Raw genomic sequence first — 20,688 nt, forward strand, 5'->3', positions numbered from 1 at the left:
TTTATCATTCAGATTCAATCCTGCTTCCTGCAAGCGTTTCAAGATGGATGTGAGTCTACCATTGTGTTCCTTGACAGTCATACCGTGGACAAGGACATCACCCATATGACAGATGACTCCTTTCAGGCCTTGTAAGATGGCCAACATCGTGCGCTGAAAAACCTCGGGGACCAAGCTAATGCCAAAGGGCAAACAATTGAAGCAGAATCTGCCAAATGGGGTGATAAAAGTTATCAGCAACTTAGATATCACACACACACAAACAAACATACATACACCGGTAGCAAGTCTCTTCACTCCTCATCCTCATCCTGCAGCCTCTCTCCCCCACCTTCCTGGCCCAGCAGCCTCTCTCTCTCCTTGTGCCCCGCAGCACCTACTCTCGCCAGGCCCCGCAGCACCTGCTCTCTTCTCCCCCGCCCTCAAAATCCCCTCTCTCTTTCTGGCACACTTACCACCGCTGGTAATCGCTGCTCGTCCAATCAAGGACTGCTTCTCTCCCACATTTGCTGCTGATAGGCTCACTGATGCAGGGGAGTAATGGCCTCTGATTGGAGGAGCAGCCCCTTGCTGGATTTTCAACTTCACTTACCCGTCTTACTGGCATTTTTAACAATGGCTCTGGGTGGGGGTGGGGGGCACATAGAATGGCTTCAGGGGCCACAAACTGGCCCACGGGACGCAGGTTAGACAAGCCTGCTCTATATCACAATGTGGGTGGTACTATTTCCCCAGTCCCACATTTACCCTTGCAGTCCCAAAAACCCTAACACTACACTGCTCATGGTGTTAGTTTCCACAAGTACGCTGACAGTACCAGCTGTACTTCTCCTCCATCTCTCTTGACCCTTCCATAGTCTCTAAACTGTGTGACTGTCTGACATCCAGCAGAAATTTCCTTCAATTAAATATAGGCAAGACAGAGCCACTGTTTTCATTACCCATCACAAATGTCATTCCTTCACTGCTAACTCTATTCCACTTCCTGGCAACCTTCTGAAGTTGGCTATAGACTGTTCCTAACCTTGATTTTATATTTGACCCTAAGATAAGCCCCACCACACTTCTGCACCATCAGTGAGATTGCTGATTTTCATCTTTGTAACATCCACCTTGCCTCAGTTCATATGCTGCTGAAACCCTCATCCACATCTTCGTTACCTCTGGTCTTGATTATTGCTGTGGGCTCCTGATGGTCTGTCATGTGTGCCCCTCTTCAACCGGAGACCATACAAATCTCTGCTGCCTATGTCCTAACCTGTACCAAGCCCCACTCACCAATCTCCCTCTTACTCACTGATCAACATTAGCTCCCGGCCATGCAAAACCTTGATTTTAAAATTCTCAGCCTTGTTTTCAAACTGCTTCTTAACCTAGCACCACCTTCAGCCTTCCATCTTTATAGATCTCTATACTCCTCCCATTCTGATCTATTCAACACTCTGATTGTAATTGCTCCTCTAATGGCGGCCATGCCTTCAGCTGCCTAGCCCTGAGCTCTACACCTCTCCAATTCTCCTTCCTTAAATCGCTTCTTAAGACTGACTTCTTTGATCAAGTTTTTGGTCCATGCGGCCTAATATCCTTAAGTGGCTTGGTGTCGAACTGTGTTCCATAATATGCCTGTGAAGCACACTGAGATATTGTATTATATTAAATACATTATATAAATGCAAGTTCTTCTTGTAATAACAGTTATTTGGACATTATCCTATTGGTGCTTGTGAGATCTTGCTGTGCTCAAATTGGATGTGGCGTTTTCCTACACTGGAACTGCACTACACTTTAAAATAATTCTTTAGCAGTGAAAGGCTTAGAGTTGTGAAAGACAGAATATAAAGGCAAGTTCTTCTCTTCATTATGTCTTCTTAATTTTCCAATTCTCAAAGGCTTCCATAGCATTCAAATGATCTATTGATCTTATGGGAAAAAGGGACCATGATGATGTGATTTACTATCATACATACATGAAATTGGTCTCTTCTGCAGAGAATTGAGGTCAACTTATTGACAACCAGCAGCTATTCCATTTAAACAAAATTGACAAATAGACTTGTATGTTGGGAAGTGCATTTGCACATGACAAGTTCCTGATCTTCGCCAGACTATCAGAGAAGACTACAGAGGCAAGGTGTTTCTTTAAAAGGAGGAAGTGAAAATTCTACAGCCATTTTAATAAATCATTTTAATATGATTATTTTGTAAAAATAAACTCATTAGGAAATCAGGGCGCAGAGCTTCTGAATTAACCTTTAATCCTTTTTATTCAGTAGACACCAGAGCTCATTCCCAATTGAGCACCCACAGCAAGGAACTGCTCAGAGTTACGGAATTTCCAACTGAAATGTATGGGAAATGAAGGGGTAGGGACCAGTGATTTCCTGATCAGCATTGTCTGAAGGTTCTGCTCCACCCTAGGGTCAATCAATTAGGGAATCAACCCAACTATTTAGGCAAGAAAAGGATTTCAGAATTAATCCCAATTATTTCAAATATAAAAATTGTTGTCCTCACTTGAACAAGTGCAATTACCTCCAAAGCCTGGAACACAGCCCTTTTGTAAGAGATCAGCTTGTTAAACGCAGAAGTGTGAAAATATTGACCAATAGCAGTTAAAGGCACAAGTTTGTCGGCAGAAACCTTGAAAACAAGAAAATATGAAAATGTTAATGACCCAAACCATTCAGAAAAAGCCTATACCTGTCAAGCTTTTTAGGACAGTCCTATGTTTTTACACCAGAATCCAAGTGCAAAATGTCATCAGCTTTGGAGTAATGCCTTACAAAACAAGGCCTTGCATCCAAAAAGTGTAATACCAAATATTGTCAAATAGGGGTTGAAATTCCATTGACTCCAGTGAGCCAGAGGAGTTGGGTCTGTGTCTGCTGACTTGGAAAAATAATGAGTTCCCTCCCCCAAATTGAAGAGATGGAGTTAGTGGCAGGGTAAGGATGGGTGTATTATGGCAGAAAGGGTGCATCAGCAGCATCTAACCAAACTGCAGCTGGAATATTGTGATGGAGCAGAGGATTTGATGGAGGAATTTAAAATCATGAAAGGTTTAAGTAAATAAAGAGAAACCATTTCCAATGGCCAAAGGGTCGATAACCAGAGGGCAAAGATTCAAGGGCTTGGCAAAAGAACCAGAGGCAGCATGAAAAAACTTTTTTTCTAAAGCAATGAGTGGTTAGGATTTAGAACAAACTGCCTGGTAGGGTGGTGGACACCAACTCAATAATAACCTTCAAAATAGAGTTGGATAAATACTTGAAGGAGAAAGAAATTGCAGGATTATAGGCAAAGAGCAGGGCAACGGGACTAACTAGATAGCTCTTAGAAAGAACCCGCATAAACTCAATCTGTTGAAAGGCCACCTTCTGTGCTCTACTATTCAATGAATCCACGGGAGCTAAATTCTGTAGCCTTTGAAAATAGGTTCATAGACTGCAATGCATGATTAACCTATTCCAGTTGACTGCAACACAAGCAGCATGCCAGCTTCATATTGCCAAATATTTTAAATGATTTCACATCCAGCTAGTGCTAACTGGATCCCCGAGTAGGGGCAAATATTGCAAGTAGCTAAAACCAGTTAAAGTTAGCCGGCAATGCTTATAGAGTCTTTAAAGTAGGAAGTGGGTGTGGCAGGCGTGGTGGTGGGGGAAGAGGGTGTGCATTGTGGCTGGAGCAGCTGCAGGCAGCCATGCAAGAAGTGAATAAAAGCAAAATACTACAGATGTTGGAAATCTGAAATAAAAACAGAAAATGCTGGAAAAACTCAGCAGGTCTGGTAGCATCTGTGGAGAGAGAAACAGAGTTAACGTTTCGAGCCTAATGTGACTCTTCATCAAAGGCAAGAATCTTATGCAAGAAATTAATCTGACTTTGGAAACACTGAACAATGGCACAATGTGAGAGAGAGTGCAGGCTTCAAAGTTTTTAAATGCCGTACTGGAGGCTTGGCGGAGGAGATGGAGTACAGATGCCCTGCATCCACAGGGGACCAGATGGCCCTTCAGATTTCCGACACATGCATAGAAGGCAATGGGAGCAGACAGACCTGGAGGTCAACACCAGGAGTCAAGCCCCAAGGACCTGGATGCAATGCCACAAGAATTTCAATGATTTCACATGAGTGGTCAAGGTCAGTGAGTGCATTTCAAATGCCATATCCTATCAACTACGTAACTAGCCTCACACACTGCTCAATTGATCACACCACCATCCCTTTACTAACAATTTTTATCAGGATTCATACCTAAAATCCATATGCTGCACTGCATCCTTACACACTTATCACTGCTGTAAGCCTCACACCAATTTGCACACACTGTCAACTATTCAACCATGACACCACATCAGCAAACTGCACATAATTCACTGACATACTTCCCTCTCTCTTGCAAGGTGACACACAACCAAAGACAGCAGGAGCTAATAACAAGTTCACCTGTATGTTCTGACCACAATGGAGGAGAAGATGCTGACCATTATTGGAATGCTCATTGCTGAGATTGTAGCCAGCGGAATGGCTGAAGCCATCAAAGGCGATGCCACCCCCATACTTAATGTTCCTTTATCTCACCTCCCTCTCATCCCACACACACTTCTGATTTACAAGCTACAGATGGTATAAGCATGCACCTGTTACTTATTCTCATCTCCGCTCCACAATATTACATATGTGCTTTCCCCCTTTCACACTCAAAGTGCAACCTGACCAGGTTGCACTGGAGGAACAACAAAAAGGAAGTGATGATGATGATGAAGCACCATCAGTCGATTTCACACTTGCAGCCCCCAGCTCAGATACTTATGCCCGAATTATTTAGAGGATAGAATATATGTGGGGTGAGACGAATTGCCTGCAGACAAGACAGGGATGGGTGGTGGGGACAAGATAATGCAATTGCAATAATATAATAATTATAATAAATAAATATAATAATATAATAATAATAATGCATTTGCAAACTCACCAGAGGGCTAGGTCACTGACGGGTTCTGCTAGAGACTCAGATGAGGACTTTGATGGGGCTGCCTAGAAAAGATACTATGGGTATGCACAACTAAATTCTTGGTGCATTAGAAAATCTGTCAGAAACACTGCAATCAATGTCAAGAAGATGGAGGAGACCAGCACCAACTTGGAATAGGGCTTTGCACAGAGCTTGGAGCCCATTCTTTCCAAAATGGAAGCAGTGGCTATCTCCATGATAACTTTGTGTTTGACAGCACGGCTTTCATTGCAGGCATGTTGTACACGTATGTTTTGATTGCAAGCCAGTCATCAGCCGTGTTATTAGTGGATAGCTCTCGTCACCCAGATTTGCCATGGTAGCTTAAATGCAGTCGGTACAGTGGACTGTCACAGAATGCCTGTATCACAACCACTGTTTTCAGCCTCCACCACAAACTTTGTTCCCTACACCCCCAGCTCTCTCTTTCTCTCAGTAGCTGTCTGAACCAGACTGTTAAACAACCTTGGTGTCATAATTGACCCCAAGATGATCTTCCAAACATATATAAGAACAACAGAACTAGGAAATGGAGTAGACCATTTGGCCCATCGAGCCTGCTCCGCTATTCAATAAGATCATGGCTGATCTTCTTGTATTTTGATTTCCACATTCCCAGCTAACCCCTTTAATAGCCTTTAATTCCCTTGCCTAATAAAAATCTATCTAGCTCCACCTTAAAAATATTCAATGACCCCGCCTCCACCACCTTCTGAGGCAGAGAATTCCAAAGTTGCACAACTCAGAGAAAATATTTTGCCTCATCTCTGTCCTAAAAGGGTGACCCCTAATTGTATTTCAATCAAATCACCCCTCACTCTTCTAAACTTCAGTGAAAACAAGCCCAGCCTGTCCAACCTATCCTCATAAGACAACCCACTCATTCCAGGTATAAATCTAGTAAAGCTCCTCTAAACCGCCTCCAACGCAGTTACATCCTTTCTTGAATGAGGAGACCAAAACTGCACACAGTATTCAAGGTGCATTCTCACCAATGCCCTGCATAACTGAAGCATAACATCCTTACTTTTATGTTCAATCCCTCTCATAATAAGGGGGGGGGTTTGGGACAAGAGAGCTGGATAGAGGGCCAGTGGTAGGTGGAGATAACCATTTCCACCAACTCCAGCATAATGACACCACCAAACGCATCTTCCCTTCACCGCCCCTGGCGGCATTCCGTAGGTATCATTCCCTCCATGACACCCTGGTCCACTCCTCCATCACCCGCTACACCTCAACCCCCTCCCATGGCACCTTCTCATGCAACTGCAGAAGATGCAACACCTGCCCCTTTACTTCCCCTCTCCTCACTGTTCAAGGGCCCAAACACTCATTTCAAGTGAAGCATTATTTCACTTGCACTTCCCTCAACTTAGTCTATTGCATTCGTTGCTCCCAATGCGGTTTCCTCTACATTGGACAGACTAAACGTAGACTGGGTGACTGCTTTGCAGAACACCTTCGTTCTGTCCGCAAGCATTACCCAGACCTCCCTGTCGCTTGCCATTTCAACACTCCATCCTGCTCTCATGCCCACATGTCAGTCCTTGGCTTGCTGCATTGTTCCCGTGAAGCTCAACGCAAACTAGAGGAACAGCACCTCATCCTCCGACTAGGCACTTTACAGCCTTCCGGACTGAATATTGAGTTCAACAATTTTAGATCATGAACTCTCTCCTCCATCCCCACCCCCTTTCTATTTTTCCCCCCTCCTTTTTGTTTTTTCCAATAATTTAGACAGATTTTTCTTTTCCCACCTATTTCCATTATTTTTAAATGTATTTCCATCCATTGTTTTATCTCCACCTTTTAGCCTTTTTCAATTCCTTCACCCCACCCCACCCCCTAGGGTTATCTGTACCTTGCTTGTCATGCTTTCTATCCTTAATTAGCACATTTCTTTAGATAATATCACCAGCTTCAACACCTCTTTGTCCTTTTGTCTGTGACATCTTTTGATTATCTCCACCTATCACAGGCCCTCTATCCAGCTCTCTTGTCCCAAACCCCGCACCCCCTTAAACCAGCTTATATTTCACCCCTTTTCTATTTTCCCTTAGTTCTGTTGAAGAGTCATGCAGACTCGAAACGTTAACTGTGCTCCCTTCCACAGATGCTGCCAGACCTGCTGAGTTTTTCCACGTATTTTTGTTTTTGTTTTCCACCTCCTAACATCACCCGACTTCACCCTTGCATCAGCTCATCCAATGCTGAAACCCTGATCCATGTCCTTGTTATCTCTAGACTTGACTACTGAACTCAATGCACTCTGTCCCATGTGCCACCCTTCTTTGGGTCATTCAAAACTCCACTGCCTGTCTAACTCGCACCAAGTCTCATTCTCCCATTCACCCATCAATGCTTTGCTTGCTGACCTGCACTGGTTCCTGGTTAAGTAACACCTGATTTTAAAATTCTCATCCTTATTTTCAAATCTCTCCAGCCAACAACGCTGCAAGATTTTTGTACTTCCCTAATTCTGACCGTCTGAGCATTACTGATTTTAATTGCTCCATCATTGGTAGCTATGCATTCAGCTGCCAGGGCTCTAAGCTCTGGAATTCCCTCCTGAAACCTCTCTGCCTCTCCACCTAGCTTTCCTCCTTTAAGATACCTCTTAAAACCTACCTCTCTGGACCAATCTTTTGGTCATCTGACCTAATATCTCAATATGTGGCTCTGTGTTATCGTTTGTTTTATAATGCCCCTGTGAAATGCCTTATGGTGTTTTATTACATGAAAGGTGTAATATACACACAGGTTTTTGTGGAAGCAGGGTTTTGAAGTTGTCAGGTGGACTCGGCAGACGGGCTCGGGAGCGGCTGGGAAACGGCCAGCTGCCCACAATTTCACACTGGCTGGCCAATTAATGGCAGTCGGCATGAAATGCGCACTGAGAGGCTCAGCGCTGCTGGGGTGGGGGCAGGAGGGCAGCGAGCGCTGAAGTCAGCATGGGCAAGGGGGAGCGCTCAATGAAAGCTCCCTTAAGGCAGAGAGCTGCCTCAGGGAGCTGAAGAATGTTAAGAATTTTAAAATCCTGGAAAAAATTTCCACCCATAAGGATCACTCACCTCAACATGTTGATGATAAAAATTCCGCACGAACGTTTTTTTAAAAAATTAATATCGGAAACCTCAGGCCGCCCTTGGATGAGGTTTCCTCAAAAATCCAAAGGCCGCCTGGCCGATTTGCCCGCCAACCAAACAACAAGAGCTACTGATCCGAATTTCGCACAACATGATCTTAGGAGGGCCAGAAGTCCCAAAAGAAAATGGAGTCAGCAACTTGTTCATCAACAGCTGTTTCCCCACTTTTCAGCCATTGTCCAGTAGTTTCTGCTGGGTTGCTGCACAGGGCCCAATCAGACTTTCATGCCCAGAGTCTCTTAATGAAATCCTAGTGACCTTTATTATGCACACACTGTAGAATATTTGATGAATCAAACAGCAATGGTTCCCCTTAAATAAGCATCCCTTAAATAAGGGAGTAGTTTACTAATATATCTCCCATGAAATTGCTTATAGCAAGTGAAAGCTGCTCTGTGGCTCAGTGTCTCACCTCCTGACTCCTCAAAGCTGCTCCAGTATTTACAGGGCACAAGTCAAGAGTGTAGTGGAGTGTAATAGAATACTTTCCACTTGCCACAAATGTGATGGAAGACACTCCAGTCAGCTGGATGAGTGCCACTCCATCAACACTCAAGAAGCTCAACACAGGACAAAGCACACCATCCACCACCTTAAACTTTCATTGATTCCACCACTGATGCACAACAACTACAGTGTATATCATTTACAAGACGCACTACAGAAACTCGCTAAGGCTTCTTCAGTGACACCTCCTAACCCATGACCTCCACCACTACTTCTTAAAGGTCAGCAGACACATGGGAAGACCAACATACCCATTGGGTAACACACGATCGTGACTTGGAAATATATCACTGTTCCTTCAATGTCGCTGGGTCAAAATCCTGGAACTCCTTACACAGCAGCACTGTGTGATTACTTTTACCAGACAGACTACAGTGGTTAAGAAGGTATCACATCATCACCTTCTCAAGGGCAATTAGGGATGGGCAATAATTGCTGGCCTTGCCCACATCCCATGAATGAGTGAAAAAAGATTATATGCTGTTTTCTCAGGACGGGAGTATGATATAAATAACTGCTGCTAAAATAGAGCTTTGTACAATATCCCTTTAAGGCCACAAGATTTCACTGCAGTAAAATGGCACATCCTGAGGACAATTGGAAGTTAAACATATCCCAAGATCAATTAGAAGGTTATTAGGCAATCCCCAAGATCAGAAGAAAAAACAGCGGGAATTGACAAGTCCTTTTTAATATAGTTTTGACACTGGCATGTGATGTATGGAATAGGAGAGATGTTTGCCAGATGCAAGACTTTTATATATAGAGATAGATGCATATTTCTCCAACAGGGTTAAGACTGCTAAAAATAATTCTCATCATTTACAACTTATACTCCTGGGTAGTCTAGTTTTCACTCATTGAGCTCATCCATATTGTTGTGTGTGAATTTGGTGAGGAACATTTTTTCAAAATTGGAATAGTTAATATGTTAAATATATTTAGTGTTCTGTATTAGCAATTAATTTTCAGACTCTGCATTGCTCACAAAAGGAGATGAATTCTTCGTAAATATACTGTATGTATGATTCAACAACATTAGAAAGTAACACAAATAGAATTTAATTTATAATGGTCAAAATAATTTGATAGCACAATGAATAGTTTAAAGGTAGAAGATGAACATGCAAACGAGTCCAAATAAAATCGAGGGCATTAGGGTAGAACATCTAGGTGGCAAAATTCGCATATGAACACATTATATTGCCACATTTACTATTTCATGCATGCACTAACCTCCTTTTCTTTAGCATGTCAACATCTAGATAAAAATACTGCACACAGGAACAAGCACAATTGTTTCAAACGTTTACATGTGAATTTCACCAAACCTGAAATTCTATTGTGTGATCGTTAGGAAAATAATGTATACATGTCAAATTATTCTGAAATTTTGCTTCATCTTTGTCTCCTATTTTGCACTTACCTCTGAGAACTTGCCATCTCCAAACCACTGAAGCCATCTCATTCCTGATGCAGCTTGCCTTCTTCCAGGTGTACGCCAGGAAACCACTATTGCAGGCCACCATGAGAATCCCTTGATCTTCCCCCATACCAGCTCCCCAATGCCATAACCTTTACCATCCTGAAGGCAGAAAAATATTTATTTTCAAACTCATTATAACCCCACTAGATTTTCTTCTGTAATTAACCAATTGCATAGAAGCATTTAAAACAATATTCAGGTTGCTTTCAAATGTTTGACAACAAAACTAATAATTCTGAAAGACCCACCCTTCACTTTCCTGGTATTTTCTGATTAACAGGAGCATGTCCCAGGAAAAGGAGGGAGAGGGTGTGCATAAAATTGAGAATTAAAGATCTTGCTGGATCCCCCACTTGTAATGATCATTGCACTGGATTCCACTTTGCACTGCCCACATGTCGGAATTTAATGTAGGCAATGTGGGTCTCCTCTGCCAGGTAGGGAGCTGGTGAAAGCCCTGCATCACCTCTTTCCAGGAAGGCGCACCTCACTAAGTACCGATCAGACACATAACTGGGCAGCGACCTGAGGGGCAGAAGTCTCGCCCACCAAGAGCTGCTAGCCAATCAGAGACCGCTAGCTTGCCACCAGAGAGGTGATGGTTGCTGCTGGTAATGCATACATCCGAGGCCCAGGATCGCCAAGGGACCCAGGCCACAGGTGAGTGATGGCAGGAGGGGGATCACGGGGTAGAGGTTGCAGGGGAGTGGGTTGGAAGGGTAGGGAACTGGTTCTCAGTGGGCCTGCCTTTGAATGAGGAAGCTCACAAGGAACTCCTACAGGATACGCTTTTCAGGCTTCCCGCATGGCGAGGCCCCACCAGGCCGTTGGCTGAATACCGGGGTGGCGGGATGAGGCCCTTGTCCATGTCCACAACCCTTACCACCAGGGACTTAATCGAGGCAGAGGCAGGAGGGTAGCGGGATCCACACCTACCAGCCGCCAAGCCAATTAAATGCCCCCCCCCCATCACCACCAAACTCAACATGGGGAGGGCATTAAACTCTTTGCTCTCACACAGAATGAAGACATCACATAATGGGGAATCACAATGTAGCCCTTGATTTTCTGTAAGGCAGAAGACAGCCTATTAATTTGGCAATTTTGGCAAATATTGGATTTCCTTTTAAAATGCTCCCAAACACAGATTTCCATGCCTCTAGATGAAGACCAAATGAATCAAGCTATAAGTTCAACTAGCACCATAGCCAGACCAGTTTCACATTTCATTATGACATCAACCGTGTCAACAGGCCCTAGCGTACTTAACTGGCAATGAACAAGTGAACTACCTCCACAGGCTCAACACAGAAGGAAATAAAAACAGAAATGCTGGAAATACTCAGCAGGTCAGGCAGCATCTGCAAAGAGAGAAACAGGATTAAGCCTCAGGTCGATGGTCTTTCATCAAAACTGGGAAAAGTTAGATATGTAATAGGTTTTAAGCATGTACAGGGGCATGTACAAGAAAACGGGAAGTGAGAAGAGAACAAGAGAGAAGATCTGTGATAGGGTGGAAGGCAGGAGGGATTAAATGATTAAAAGGGAAGATGCTGCAAGGCAAAGGAGATGATAATGGGACAAGTAAAGAAGCAAAAGATGGGTTTAGAGGAGTTGTAGATAGGAACAGCAGAATCATTACCAACAGTTTCCATCTGAAAAATGGGGGTAGACATCATAATCTGAAATGGTTGAACTCAATGTTGAGTTCAGAAGGCTGTAAAGGTGCCTAATCAAAAGATCAGTTGCTGTTTCTGCAGCTTATGTTGAGCTTCATTGGAACAGTTTCAGAGGTCGAGGACAAAGAGATTAGAGTGATAGTGATATGAGAAATTAAATAACAGGCAACCAAAAGCTCACGGTCCATAAAGCCATAAGATGTAGGAGCAGAAGTAGGCCATTTGGCCCATCAGGCCTGCTCCGCCATTCAATGAGATCATAGCTGATCTGATAATCCTCAATTCCACTTTCCTGCCTTTACCCCATAACTCTTGATTCCCTTAATAATTAAAAAGCTGTCTATCTCAGCCATGAATATGCTTAACAACCCGGTCTCGTCAGCCCTCTGCGTTAAAGAATTCCGCAGATTCATTTACCTCTGAGAGAAGAAATTCCTCCTAGTCTCTGTCTTAAATGGGTGATACCTTACTTTGAGTTTATGGCCTCTGGTCCTAAACTCTCCCACAAGGGAAAACAACCTCTCAACATCTACCCTGTCAAGCCCCCTAAGAATCTTATATGTTTCAATAAGGTCGCCTTTCATTCTTTTAAACTCCAATGAGTACAGGCCCAACTTATTCAACTTCTCCTCAGAAGAAAATCCCTCCATACCCGGGATCAACCTGGTGAACCTTCTCTGGACTGCTTCCAGAGCCAATATATCCTTAGATAAAGGGAGCAAAACTGTCCACAATATTCTAGGTGTGGTCTAACTAGTGCCTTGTATAATTTTAGCAAGACTTCCCTATTTTTATACTCCATTCCCTACATCAATTCTTCTGTCTGTGCCCCCTTCCAACTGAACAAAAAGATCTTACGTAATATTAGTCAGGTTATTGCTCAAGATGTACCAAACATTTGATTGATGATTATTCAATCTGACCAACATTTTTCTCTATTTTCAGCGACATAAACAGCTGCCGAAGGAAATTCACTACACTACCGTATTTCACACCGGGGTAACTGATGGGTCCATATGGCCATCCTACAGTCCATGCTTTCAATTTGAGTGTGTTAGTGGGATTTGCTATGAAATATGATTAAGATTTCACTGAGACAACTGTTCCAAGCTTCAGTTGTATCCCACATGTTTGTCATGCTAAGCATTCAAAAGATTGTAAGGTTCAGCAACAGCTTTGAAGGAATAAACAGTACAATGGAGCCAGTCCAAGGGTTCACAATCAATGTTCCCTCTAAGCTGTGTGACCGTGCATCAACATGGAAGTTCCCATGCAAGTCAAGCACAAATTGGCCCCTTTTAAGTTACTGCGTGCTTGCGACTGAAAAATATTTAAAGGTTTGCGCACTTAAATAAATAGGCTGCGAAAAACAAAAACAAAGAGGGAATGTTTCACACAATATGCCACCCCTATTTAGAATAGTTAAACCCCCAGGTTACAATTACCTTGTTACCATTCTCAGGTTTGCAACCTTCTTATATATTTGCACCAAGACCCAGGCTAACAAGGCTACCCACCTTTACCTCACTATCTATGTCAAAGGAACATCAGACTTAGGAGTAGGCCATTCGGCCTTTCAAGCCTGCTTCACCATTCAACAAGATCATGACTGATCTGGTTGTGGACTCAGCTCTACTTTCTTGTCTGCCCCCCATAACCCTTGACTCACTTGTCTAACATAAATCTATCTAACTCAGCCTTGAATAAATTTAAAGACACAACCTCCACTAACTTCTGGGGAAGAGAATTCCACACTCTAAATGATCCTCTGAGAGAAAAAAATTCTACTCACCACTGTCTTAAAAGGGAGACCTCTTATTCTTAAACTATGTCCCCATGTTCTAGTTTTCCTCACAAGAGGGAACACCCTCCCAGTATCCACCCTATCCAGTCCCCTCAGGATGTTATGTGTTTCAATAAGCTCACCCCTCAACCTTCCAAACTCCAATGGGTCTAGGCTTAGCCTGTTCAACCTGTCTTCATAAAATAAGCCCCTCATCCCAGGATTGAGTCCCGTGAAACTTCTCTGAACTACTTCTAAAGTAATTATGTCCAGGAATTTCCCGCTGGCGAGTGGGGGGCGCTTACCGACGGTGACATCGGGCGGAACTCCCAAAGTCACCGCACCCCATTTAAATTTTGGGGTAGGCGGGAGCTCAGCAAAATCAGCCAATTGAGGCCATTGACAGATTCATTAAAGTAATTAATGGAACTGCCACGGGCGGGATGAGGTTTCATGTAGGTTTTAAAAAACTTAATGGAAGTGTTTTTAAAAGTTAAGGACGTGTCCCAACTCATGTGACAGTGGCACATGAGGGGACATGTCACGGAATTTTTTTTCCTATTTTTAATATTATTTTATTGTAGAGCCGATCTCTTTGAAACAAAGTGCTGCCTCAGGGAGATGAGTGTGCTCTTTCGTGCACATGCGCGAAAGAGCGCACTCTCTGCTGAGGTATTCCATTCCCCACTGGCACAAGGAGCGCATACCGCTTCCTTGCAGATGTCACGCCTGGCGGGCCTTAATTGGCACACCCACATAAAATGGCAGCACGCCACGTAAAATGGGCGCCGATCAGAGGTGCGCCTCCACGCGCCTGCTCTTCAACTCCCCCGCCACCCCGACCCCCTCCCTGACGGGAGGAAACTTCTGCCCTATATCTTTTTCCAAATAGACCAAAATTGTACACAGTACTCCAGATGTCATCTCGCTAAGGCCCTGTACAAATGCAGTAAAACTTCCCCACTTTTATATTCTAGTCCTCTTGCAATAAATATCAACATTCAATGTGCCTTCCTAATCACTTGCTGTACCTGCATACTAACTATATGGGACACCCAGCTCCCTCTGTTTCACTGACTTCTGCAATCTCTCTCCATTTAAATAGTATATTGCCTTTTATTCTTCCTGCCAAAATGGACAAGTTCACATTTACCCACATTATACTCTATCTACCAAATTTTTGCCTACTCACTTAAGCTGTCCATATCACTTTGCAGATTCTCCATCTCTCTTTTACAACTTACTTTCCTACCTATCTTGGTGTCATTGGCAAATTTAGCTACCATACAATCAAGTCTACTAGTTTTCCTAGCACCTTTTCCCTGGTGATGGTGATTGTTTTAAGTTCATTCCCACCACCCCCCCTCCCTCACCTCTTGGTTTTCAATTATCTTTGGGAAGTGTTCTAAGTCTTCTTCCATAAAGACAGACACAAAATACCTGTTCTACGCCTCCACCATTTCTTTGTTTTCCATTTTCAATTCCCCAGACTCATTCTGTAGAGGACCAACACTAGCTTTAGTTACTCTTTTCCTATTCAAATACTTGTAGAAACAGATACGATCTGTTTTTATACTACCGGCTAGCTTTCTCTCATAATCTGCTTTCTGCTTCTTTATTATCTTTTAGTCACTCTTAACTGGTTCTTAAAGTTTGTCTTGTCCTCTGATTTGACACTAATTTTTGCAGATTTGCGCAGTCTTTCTTTCAATTTAATACTATCCTGTCTTACTTAGCCATGGATGATGCATCCTTCTCAAAGGGCCCTTCTTTCTCACTGGGATAAATCTTTGCTGAGAGTTATTAAATATCTCTTTTAAAGTTTGCCGCTGCAACTCTACTTTCCTGCATTTTAACTTGATTTCCCAGTTAACCTCGGCCAGCTCTGCCTTCACACCCTCACAGTTACCTTTATTTGGGTTTAAAACATTAGTCACGGAGCCAAATTCTCACTTTCAAACTGAACATGAAATTCTATCATGTTGTGGTTGCTGTCACTTAGAGGCTCCTTTACCATGAGGATATTGATCAATTCTGTCTCTTTGCACTTTACTATGTCTGGGATAGCCTGCTCCTGGTTGGCTCTAGAACATATCACTCTAAGGGCAGAATCTTCCAGTCAGTGTGCAGGGGCGGGCCTGACAACCGACACTTAAAATGATGCGTGATGATGTCAGGCATGCGTCCTGATATCATCGCGCGCCATCGCGATTTTTTTTTGGCGGGCACACACCAGAGACAGATGCACGTCCGCCAAAATGTCAACAGCCTATTAAGGCCATTAAGAAAGTAATTAAAGTAGTTAACAACACTGCCCGTCCAACCTTAAGGTTGGTGGGCAGGACAGAAGCTCAAGCGGCCTTTGAATTTTTCAGGAAACCTCATCCATGGGCGGGATGAGGTTTCCTGAGGCTTTTATAAAATAAATAAATACATTTTCCCACCTTTACAAACATGTCCCAACTCATGTGACACTGTCACATGAGGGGACATGTTTGAATAGATTTTTAAATCCATTCTTTATTCATTTTCATAACCATTCAATCTCCCTGAGGCAGCTCCGTGCCTCAGGGAGATTGCTGCACTCTTTCACAGACACACACGAAAGAGTGCAGATCCCGACTCTCCCTCCTCCCCCGCCCGCACAGGTAGCGCTAGCGCTACCGGCTGCGCATTACGCTGGGCAGGCCTTAAATGGTCCACCCACATAAAATGGTGACGTACAGCCAATCGCAGGTGGTGATAGGCTCTGTGCCCGCCCACTATAGGAAAGGCCTAAGAAACTGTCCAGAATATGCTCTATGAACTCATTTTCCAGGCTACCTTTGCCAATCTGATTCTCTCAATCTACATGTAGATTAAAGTCACCCATGGTTATTGAGGTACCTTTTCTTACATGCCTTATTTATTAATTACTGTATGCTCTGTTCTACAGTGCAACTACTGTTAGGGGACCTATAAACTACTCCCACAAGTGACCTCTTACCTTTATTATTTCTTATCTCTTCCCAACTGATTCTACATCCTGATCTTTCAAGCTAAGGTCATTTCTCTGAACTAATGCCATCCTGAATTAACAGAGCTACCCTGCCAACTTTTACTAGCTTCCTGTCATTCTGATATGTCAAATACCCTTCAACATTTAGTTCCCAGCCTTGGTCACCTATCAGCCATATCCCTGTAATGCCTATCAATTCATACATATTTATCTCTATCTGTGCTAACAATTCACCCCTTTTATTACAACTGCTGCGTGCATTCAGATATACGGCCTTAAACTCTGTTTTGTTTTACAATTTTTGCAATCTCTGGCCTTATCTGCTGGTGCACTCTTGCAATTGTATGTTCCGTCCCTTCCTGTCACTCTGTGGTAATCATTACCCAAATTGCTGCCTTGTTCTATTACTTTGTTGTTTCCCTTTACTATATTTCCTCACACATGATCCCTTACCCGCACTATTTAATTTAAAGGTCTCACAACCAGCCTGGTTTAACAATTCACCAGAATACTGGTCCCAGCATGGTTCAGGTGTAGACCATCCAAACAGTATATCTCCCACTTTCCCCCGTGCCCCATGAATCGAAACCCATTTCTCACGCACCAATCTTTGAGCCACGCATTCATCTCTCTACTATTATCTACCCGTCACCAATTTACCCATGGCTCAGGTAATAATCCAGAGATTAGAAATTTGGTAGTACGGAACTTGAGTATTGCTGAAAGAGAGACATGTCTAAACTTTTTGCCTTGCACTCATCAGGACACTTGCAAGAATACCAATATAACCGGGAAAACAACAATTTATACTTCATGTGAGGAGAGTGCTGATTGGTTGGCAAATGATATTGCCTTGAAGAATGCACCACTGTTGGTGACTGACAGTTAAGTACCAAGCACTGTTTGAAATTTAAACCAGACAGCTTGACCCTGAGGAATGAGTCAGCAAATAGTTGTTGCTTATTTTGTTTAGCTGAAACAGGCGCAATGTAGGTACATGTTCTTTCTGTCTGCAAAGAACAGGGCCCTGTGTATTAATATATGTAGCTTCCAGTACACGCAAATGAGCCACATTTTGAGCCCGACTGACAATCTTAAATTGGTTGGCAGTGTAATTCTTAGCACACTGAGGATTATTTAGAAAATGTTGTCCAATCGTGGAATAACGTCTAATGCTGGGCACTGTGTTTTGAGTTTTGCAAGTATGGGCTGCTTGGGTAAAGTCTGTACCCTGCCCGTTGCGAACAGTGGCTGGGACATGCTATTTGATATGATTTGCCAGTCTTTGGGATGTACGGCCTGCATACCTAGCATCACACTGGTACTGAAATTCACATATCACATTACTCATTTGGCAGATCGTATCAAATAGCATGACCCAGCTGCTGTTCGCAACAGGCAGGGAACAAACCCTACCCAACCAGCCCGTGCTTGCAAAACTCAAAACACAGTGCCCAACATTTGACGTGATTCCGCAATTGGACAACATTTGCTAAATAATCCTCAACGTGCTAAGAATTACACTGACAACCAATTTAAGAATGTCAGTCGGGCTCGCAATGTGCCACATTTGTGTCTACTGGAAGCTACATATGTTAATACAAAGGGCCCTGTTCTTTACAGACAGAAAGAACATGTATATACACTGGGACTGGTTCTGGGTAAGGAGGGGCCTATACAAGCCGGATGGTCTACACCTGAACAGGTCGGGGGCAAATATCCATGCAGGGAGATTTGCTGGTGCTGTTGTGTGGGGGGGGTTAAACTAGATCGGTGGAGGGATGGGAACTAGAGGGCAAATTCAGAGCAGGGAATGGGAGATAGAAAATTAGTGAGTGACTCTGAAAGACAGAAGCAGCGCAGGTTAAAAAGTGTACAGCAGAGGAATTTGGCAGTGATAAAAGGCATATATGTAAATTCAGGAAGCATAGGAAATAAAGCCGATGAGCTGAGGGCACATATGACACATGGCAGCATGATATCATCGCTGTAATGGAAACTTGGCTAAGGAGGGACAAAAATGGCAGCTCAATATCCCGGGATATAGAGTTTTCAGGCAGGATCGGAGGGGGATAAGAAACGTAGGGGTGTAGCATTATTGGTTAAAGAATCAATTACAGCTATGAAAAGGGAAGATATACTAAATGGATAATCAAATGAAGCCTAATGGGTTGAGCTCAAAAATAAAATAGGGGCAGCCACACTGCTAGGAGTGTACCACAGACCCCCAAATAGTGGAAGGGGGTTAGCAGAGCAAATATGAAGACAGAGTTCTGAGTGCAAAAACAATAGGGCAGTAATTATCGGGGACTTCAACTACCCCAATATCAATTGGGATATAAACATTGTGAAGAGCACAGAGGGTGCAAAATTCTTTAACTGCATTCAAGAGAACTTATTTAGCCAGCACGTAACAAGCCCAATGAGAGGGAGTGTAATTCTAGATTTAGTCTAAGGAAATTAAGCTGAGCAAGTGGTTGAAGTAGCAGTGAGGGGCCTTTTTGGAGATAGTAACCATAATGTAGTTAGATTTAGCATTATTATGGCAAAGCACAAAGATAGAACTGGAGTAAAAGTTCTAAATTGGGGTAAGACAAATTTTACAAAGCTGAGAGGTGAGCTGGCAATTGTGGGCTGGATACATCTATTAAAAGGAAAAATTGTCAAATCAGTGGGAGGAATTCAAAGGCGAAATTCTACGGATACAGCGTAGACATGTCCCCACAAAGTAAAAAGGGTGATACTGCTAGTCCCCTGGAGCATACAGGCCAAGATAAAGCAGAGAAAGAAAGCTCATGACAGTCACAAAAGACTTGATACTGTAGAAAGCCTAAAGGAGTATAGAAAGTACAGGGATGAAATAAAAAAGGTAATTAGGAAAGCAAAGAGAGGATACAAAAAAACATTGGCAGATAAAATCAAAGAAAACCCAAAGATATTTTACCAGTACATTAAAAGCAAGAGAATAACTAAGGAAAAGGTAGGGCCTATCATGGATGTACATGGTAACTTGCGGGTTGATGCAGAAGATGCAGGCAGGTTTCTCAATGAGCACTCTGTCTCTGTCTTCACGCAGAAGAGGGATGATGCAGACATTATAGTTAAAGAGGAGTGTGAAATATTAGATACAATGAGCATAGTGAGAGATGAAGTACTGGAGGAACTGACATCCTTGAAGGTGGATAAATCACCTGGACCAGTTGGATTGTATCCCAGGCTGCTGAAGGAAGTGAGGAAGGAAATAGCGGATGCTCTAAGGATCATTTTCCAATCCTCACTAGATACAGGCAAAGTACCAGAGGACTGAAGATCTGCGAACATTGTACCATTATTTAAAAAGAATGTGAGGGATAGGCCAGAAAATTATAGGCCGGTCAGTCTGACTTTGATGGTGGGCAAATTATTGGAAACAAATTCTGCGAGAGGGGATAAACTGTCACTTAGAAAGGCACAGATTGATCAAGGATAGTCAGCATGGTTTTGTTAAGGGAAGATCATGTCTTACTAACTTGATAGAATTTTTTCAGGAAGTAGCAAGGATGATTGATGAGGCTAGTGTAGTGGATGTTGTGCCCATGGATTTCAGTAAGGCATCTGACAAGGTCCCACATGGCAGACTGGTTAGGAAAGTGAGATCTCATGGGACATAGGGGAAGGTGGTAGGTTGGATCCAAAATTGGCTCAGTGACAGGAAACAAAGGGTAATGGTCGATGGATGTTTTTGTGAATGAAAAACAGTTTCCAGTGGTGATCCACAGAGTTCAGTGTTGGGGGTCTTGCTGTTGGTGCGCAGCTGATAGTGAAGAGGATAGCTGTCAACTCCAGTAAGTTATTAATGATTTGGTTGAGTGGACTGAGAAGTGGCAAATGGAATTCAATCCGGAAAACTGTGAGGTAATGCATTTGGGGAGGGCAAACAAAGTAAGGGAATACTCAATAAACAGGAAGTTATTGAGAGGGTTAAGGAAGTGAGAGACCTTGAAGCGCATGTCCACAGGTCCCTGAAGGTGGCAGGACAGGTGGACAAGGTGGTCAAGAAAGCATCTGGAATGTTTTCCTTTATTGGGC

General features: G+C 43.2%; 1 protein-coding gene across 10 annotated transcripts in view; it reads right to left on the reverse strand.

The window, feature by feature from the left end:
• The window catches only part of LOC121287207 (DNA (cytosine-5)-methyltransferase 3B-like), a 335,867-nt gene that overhangs the window by 142,844 nt on the left and 172,335 nt on the right, over positions 1-20,688 (reverse strand). For 9 of the 10 annotated variants that reach the window (XR_005945160.1, XM_041204873.1, XM_041204868.1 and 6 more), the window contains 2 exons: positions 10,101-10,259; positions 2,533-2,640 (listed from right to left, as the gene is read on the reverse strand). Coding sequence is in view for 9 of the 10 variants with exons in the window: in XM_041204873.1 (XP_041060807.1) it covers positions 2,533-2,640; positions 10,101-10,259 (267 nt within the window). In the remaining variant the exon portion in view is untranslated. The remainder of the gene's footprint in view (positions 1-2,532; positions 2,641-10,100; positions 10,260-20,688) is intronic. The other variant, XM_041204869.1, reaches the window with a different exon arrangement.

Source organism: Carcharodon carcharias, chromosome 14 (genome assembly GCF_017639515.1).
Source record: "Carcharodon carcharias isolate sCarCar2 chromosome 14, sCarCar2.pri, whole genome shotgun sequence".
NCBI lineage: Eukaryota > Metazoa > Chordata > Chondrichthyes > Lamniformes > Lamnidae > Carcharodon > Carcharodon carcharias.